The following is a 6,413-nucleotide window of genomic DNA, read 5'->3' on the forward strand; positions in this document are numbered from 1 at the left end:
GTGAGAGGCATGGTTGTGGAGGTGTTCTCGTTTTTCACTTTTCAAATTGTGTGGTTGCTCTGCTCTGTGTAAATGGCTTGTGTTCAGTTTGTGGCTATTTGTTCTTTGTTGCCATGTTGAGGGGTGGGTGTGTACAGAATTACAGAATGGTAATTGTTCTGGAGACTAATGTTCAGGAATAAATGGATGTAGATATGCTCTTTATAGTCTGGTCTCTTTGTGCTTATGATTTCAAGATGAGCATCATTGTATACCCTTTTAAAGGGGAAAAAAAAGCCAAATTTGTCAGTAAAAATAGTTTTGTAAATCCCATAAATATAACATTCAGTAATGATAGGCATATTTTGTGGCATTTTGGTATTTTTACCCCCCTGACATTGATTCTTCTGAATATGTGTGTGCGCCAAGAGAAAGGTACCAAAAGTCGCCCCAGACTGTTTCGAGCTACAGGCTGATAATGACAAAAATCTGTTTTTAGACCAAATTTCAAAATGTGCTTCCATAAAAAAATATAGATCCAACATTTTTTTTACAATGTGCTCAACAGGTTTTCATTGATTTGACGACTAAGTGTTTTATTTAGAGGGAAGGATATAATAAAAACATATAATGAAAACTGCTTTTAAAGTGTTAAAATGTATTGTTGAAGCACATTTTCTCTTCCCTGGTATGTTTTACTATTGAATTCCGTTCATGATATCGATGTCAACTGAATGCCAAATTTTTTAATGAATTTTCCATGAATAGATTTCTAAATACATTTTTTTTAAAAATTTTTTTAAAGTTTGTATTTGTCTCACGTTTGTTTAACTTAAAAGCTCATTTTCTCAAAATTATATTTATATACCCTACCTCGGAAAATGTGAAATATCGCAAAAACTACTTGAGATGTTTAAAAAATTCAAAAACCCCTATGTTCAACATTGAATTTCCTATAAGGTACAGCCCTTAACTCAAAATGGTCAAAATCCGACTCTTGGTACCTTTCTTTAGGCACACACACATATTTTCCACCTCAACCTGGTGCAAGAAGGTTGTTTAATGTCACAATGTTTCTATCAATAAGGGGGATGTTCAGCTGTGTATTTGGCAGCATTTGTTTCAGTTCCAACCTTGTTTTTATCACTTCCGGTACACTGTTTTTCTCATTGTTGATGGATTCTGTGTACTGGTACCGGTACACTGTTTTTCTCATTGTTGATGGATTCTGTGTACTGGTATTTTCATTTGGAAATGTGATTTGATGTCATTCATTACACAATAAATTCTCTCACATCAGTTCAAATAAGTCTTCATTATGTTTTAACAAGTTTACTGCGGTTTTTGACAGATTAAAGTTTTGTTTAATAACAGTGTGTCATCACACAATGAAATCATCAGGCACTTGTCAATTTTTTAGGTATGGAGATATTGGTCTTATCTTAAAGATTTTCATTTGTCTTTCTTTTTGTTTTGAAGAAATACTGGTCTGTCTTGAATAGAAGTCGAGATGTGGGTGGTTTGCTGGTGCTCTGGTGTGGTTTGCTTCTTCTTTCCTATCAAACATCTATCGTCCTTATCTCCCCTTCTTCTTTTTTATGTTTGTTACTCTCTTGTAACTCCTCTAATCTTCTGGCGCTCATATAATATAACCTTATGCAGTCGCGAGTGCTGTAAAACCTCTACTAAAACTATAAGAAGTTGAGATATTTGCAATTTGAGTTGCAGGTTACCTGATATCAAAGCTAAAATTAGCTAGAAAATGGCTGACTGCCGAAGTTTGGTTACTCTAACTGAGCTAGAATGTCTTGGGAGACTGCACATTTATATTTTGGTGCCTTCTATCATCCCCCCCCCCCCCCCCCCCAAGTAAAATGTAATTTTAAATTAACTTTATTTTGGTGTTGCATAGACAAAAAGAAAAAAAAATTCCTCGGTTTCATGATTTTGATGAGCGCCTGATTTCATAATGAATAACGATACTACACGTAGATTATATTTTAATTCTTTTGTAACATAGGACACTTGAATACAGTAGTCATAACGGCTGGGTGACGTGGAAAGATCAGGGTAATGTAGGCCAGCTTTTTGTAGAAGACCCGAGCAGTGGAATAATTGGGAACCATCTTCATCTTTGCATTCCCCTGCTAGATCTCAGGGATAGTAAGTTGACTGCTGATTCTTCAACCACCAGAGCAACTGAGTTTTACGCATGTGATTGTTTTTCCTTCTTAGTAGGGCCTCTTGCTTTCAGGCAGCCACATTCCAATTTCGAAGATGCTCTTGCACACATGACCTCTGAGATTTTTCATGTTTATCTGAAAAGGCTGTGTGATAGATCTTGCCTACCCTAAGATCAGGGGTGTGGATGAAAGACAGGAGTAGCAGTAGGAAGAGTCAAGAGTAAAGGAGAGAGATTAGGCCGAAAGAGGGGGGAGTGGAGATGAACGCAGAATGTCAGAACATGATTAGAGAACATGGAGGAAAGCGAAATTTTAGAGAACAAAATTTGTCCGTTGCTGTCAGGTTTCAAACCCGGGACCAATTCAATGAGAGGCAAACACTGTTCCTCTAGGCCACGAGAGGCCCCTGTGGAGAACCATGATCACTCATGTGTGTCGCAGATCTGACTCAATGAAAATTACATATGTTTCCACTGGTGTCTGTGGTGTACAGGTTAGGTGCTTTGCTGTCGCAAACAGGAGACACAAATTCACTTCCTGGGGGGGGGGGGAGAAAATTTTTATTGAGCATCTCAGCCTTTCTTCCATGATGTAGTTTCCGTCTCTGCTTGGGTTGGCCCTGACAGGCTGGGTGGAAAGCTCACCTCCTAATTGGTAATTGATCTAAATTGTGTTGTTGGGGGCATAAAAAAACACCTACATTAAAAATAAAATATTACACTTTCTTAGTATTACGCCTGTTTCCAGAGAAGGTAGACAACTGACGAACCCAGGAAAGGTTATATTAAGTGCATGCACTTGCAAAGAACATCGATTTTAAAAAAAAAATCTTACTATAACATCTTTAAAGAAAGTTTTTAAAGTTAAAGAGTAAATTTGGACTAGAACCTTGTTTGATAGCTTAGAAGTCTAATCTAACACAAGTGAAAGAAAGGGATGCTGACTTCAGTTTCAGGCTAGCGTGCTGAGGGAAGAGAAGAAGTGTCGTGGGCATTTGTATTTTCTGGACTACAGAGTCGATGGCCCTGGTTCAAAATCCTATCGAGGTGTTATGAACTTTGCTTTTTTAGTTTAGGGGATTTTCTTAGTGCTTCTCTACCCATTTGGATCAGTCAATGATGAAAGTCAAATTCAGAGGCCCAGCTTCTTGGATAATTCAAGTCAACTTAAGTTTAATGAGTGTTGAAAGGAGTGTTAAATCTACAATTTCGCACATTTCAGGGTACTGGATACATCAAACAACCAAAAAACCGCGCCTATTAGAAGTGTAATTGTGAAATTTTATTGTTAAGCCGTGTTTGTCCAAGAAAACATGCACATGTGAATGTTGTTATTAAAACAAAAGACAGTAATAGTAATACATGTATTCTAATGTAATGCTTTCACTACAAATGTGAATGCTGAGACGAAGTACAAGATTCAAAATCTGTTCTTTTATGTCAAGCCTGCGTTGAGGTAGATTTTTCCACCCTTATACACATGTAGTACGGGTACAGGGAAAGGGAAGGAACAATATTGTGTTAAATAAATAAGTATGTATCACAGACATGGTTTGAGGAGGGGAAAACGGGGAGGGGGGGTTCAAAGATTTTTAAAAACAGTTATTCAATATAAGTAGTCTTTCGCCAGAGGTAAGCTGAGTAACAATAACTTATATGATCCGGTTACACGCAACGATAAATTGTGTTAGGTTTGTCGTATGCGAGAACTGCCCCGTTTTATCGAGCTGTGTAGTCTTGTTTAGACGGTCCAATCTATCGTCCAGTTTTCTTTCGATCAGGGAGATTCCTAGTCATTGACTTGACTGCAGATGTACAACGTACCGGATGACCATGATACATGTACATAACCTCTCCATTTACGATCAACTAAATAATAAAATTGCTAAAATTACACATAATAAGGCATCAAATCAGGTTCCCCATAACAAACTTTGCTTATTTTGAGACGTTGATTCCGAATATGAAATCAGTTTCTACCTGCGATAATTATTTTTAAAATTTTGAGCCCTAAGTTTAATCCAGCACGGCGGCAAATTTCAAAGTGAATCTACGTCACAGCGCGTCTCCCTCAAATCTGACCGTGATCGCGCGAAAAATATCAAGCAGCACTTGATTCCTCGACCGAGTCTCCAAACCATCGTCCAATCGTCCAAATTTTTAAAAATAATTTTGTGATTACACCGAACGATTTATCGTATGATCGCTAGATTCTAGATCGTCCAGTTTTTGTACAATTTATCGTTACGTGTAACCGGGCTTTAGGGACAACTCGATAACTCGACACTACTAACATCAGATTGTGTCAGATGAATCAATAATATGGTAACGCTATTTTTCCTCCACCTCCTCTCCTTTTCCTCCTCCTCTCCTCCTCCTCATCCTCCTCTTCCACAGGGATCATGTCTGTGTCTGCTTTTTGTTGCATTCTTTAGCCCACTCATCAGCGCAAGCGTGTCCTGTGCTACTTGTGCGTTCAGTCGCCATCGAGTTCCGCTAGTTGCTTTTTCCGGAAGAATTTGACAATAACCATATGCCTGGGAAGCAAACCGACATATATTTTAAAGAATATGCACATGATATATGTTATAAATACATACCGGTATTCAGGTTAAAACAAATTGCAGCAATCTGCAGATAGGTCCAGAAAGGTTGAACACGAGTTGGATAAGAAATAGAGAGGATAGTTGCAGGCCTGCATATAATATATATATATATATATATATATATATATATATATATATATATATATATATATATATATATATATATATGTATATATATATAATTATGTATATATATAATTATATATATATTATATATATAAAATTGTTAAGTTTAATCATTTAACTATGACTAATTCTGTTGGTGCTCATCATTTTTTGAGATAATAATGATGAAGATAAGGTATTGTCCCTTTCACAAAGTGTTCATTGCGTGCGGCCATAACGGTTTCAACTGCTTATTTCAGTATGGAGAAACTTTCATTTACTTTGGAATAGAGTTGGGGGTGGTGGGTGGGGAGGGGATAGGGGCTCAAGCCCGTGAGCCCTGCACTACCCACCGCCACTGCGGGTAATCCCCACCTGCTGCTAGAAGGCGTTGACGGCCCTGGACCTGTGCGGCGTGGCGTTGTCGTCCTAAAGGACAGCAGCAGGCTCAATCTGCTGAGGCGCCTGGACGACCAGAGGTCGAAGGATCCCCAGCAGACACCACTGCCCTGCCAGGATACCGTCGACTTGGTAAAGGGGGGTTCTGTGAAGCTTGCAGATCCCCCCCCCACAAACACACACCATAATGGAACCGCCTTCAAACGGGACCACTTCTTGAACTGCTTTGGCAGCAAGCTGCTCCCGTGGACGCCTCCGAATGCGGGTTCAACCATCACTGGTTGTCAGACAGAACCGGGATTCATCAGTGAACAGGACCTCTGGTGGGCAGTGCACCAAATTTGACGGTTGGCTCTCTGGTTTTGGGTCAGTTTAGGTTTTCTGACTGGACGGCCCACACGAAGGTTGACGTCATGAAGACGATTACATATTGTCTTCGACCTGACTGTGGTGTGTGTGACAGCTCGCAGACGTCGCCTGATGACGCTGCCAGAGCTAGTCCGCTTCTGTATGGCTTGGCGTTGGATGTAGCGGTCCTCTCTTGTTGACGTTTTCTTGGGACGACCCGTGCGACGCCGCTCCTGGACTCTTTGTGTCACCGCGAACCGCTGCCTCAGCCGTATGATGGTGGAATGTGATACCGGGAATCTGCCTGACACTTCGCGTTTGTTCAACTTTTGTTGTGGCGGCATGTGGCTTGGCGCGGAAATACTGTAAAACAGAGCTGAAACGGCGGCTGACGTAGGCAGACAAGTGAGCACAGTTCGTAGCCAGAGGTGCATTCTTCCACGTGTTCTTTTTTGCCATGCAGAGAGTTCCAGGTATCGCCCTCTGACGTTTGAAACACGGTCCAGTTTTGCCGAAATTGCAGGTTTATTATACGCGGCTGCGATTTTTTCTTTATAACTGCCAGGGGATCAAAAATCTATTTTTAAAAAACATCAACCGGGGTAGAAGCGAAAAAAGTATTTAAAAAAAAAGAAACTAAACCTCTTTATTTTTAGAATGAAAGTTTATTTTCACTCCCGCTTCACTTCGTCTCTTTCTCACTTGTTGGCACCACGTTGACTTGTTATTTTCATGTGAAGAATATAAGAACATTAGGGACAGTTCACAAAATAAATAAACTCAGAAGGGGAAAG

At 39.7% G+C, this 6,413-nt stretch overlaps 1 protein-coding gene across 1 annotated transcript in view; it reads right to left on the bottom strand.

Moving 5' to 3' along the window:
• Positions 1–4,354: 4,354 nt before the first annotated feature.
• Positions 4,355–6,413, bottom strand: part of LOC101848427 (sodium bicarbonate transporter-like protein 11) — a gene marked incomplete at its 5' end in the record, with an annotated part of 13,257 nt that continues 11,198 nt past the window's right edge. The window contains 1 exon segment of the mRNA XM_013081077.2: positions 4,355–4,698. Coding sequence (XP_012936531.1) covers positions 4,638–4,698 — 61 coding nt within the window.

Source organism: Aplysia californica, unplaced genomic scaffold (genome assembly GCF_000002075.1).
Source record: "Aplysia californica isolate F4 #8 unplaced genomic scaffold, AplCal3.0 scaffold00114, whole genome shotgun sequence".
NCBI classification, from domain to species: domain Eukaryota; kingdom Metazoa; phylum Mollusca; class Gastropoda; order Aplysiida; family Aplysiidae; genus Aplysia; species Aplysia californica.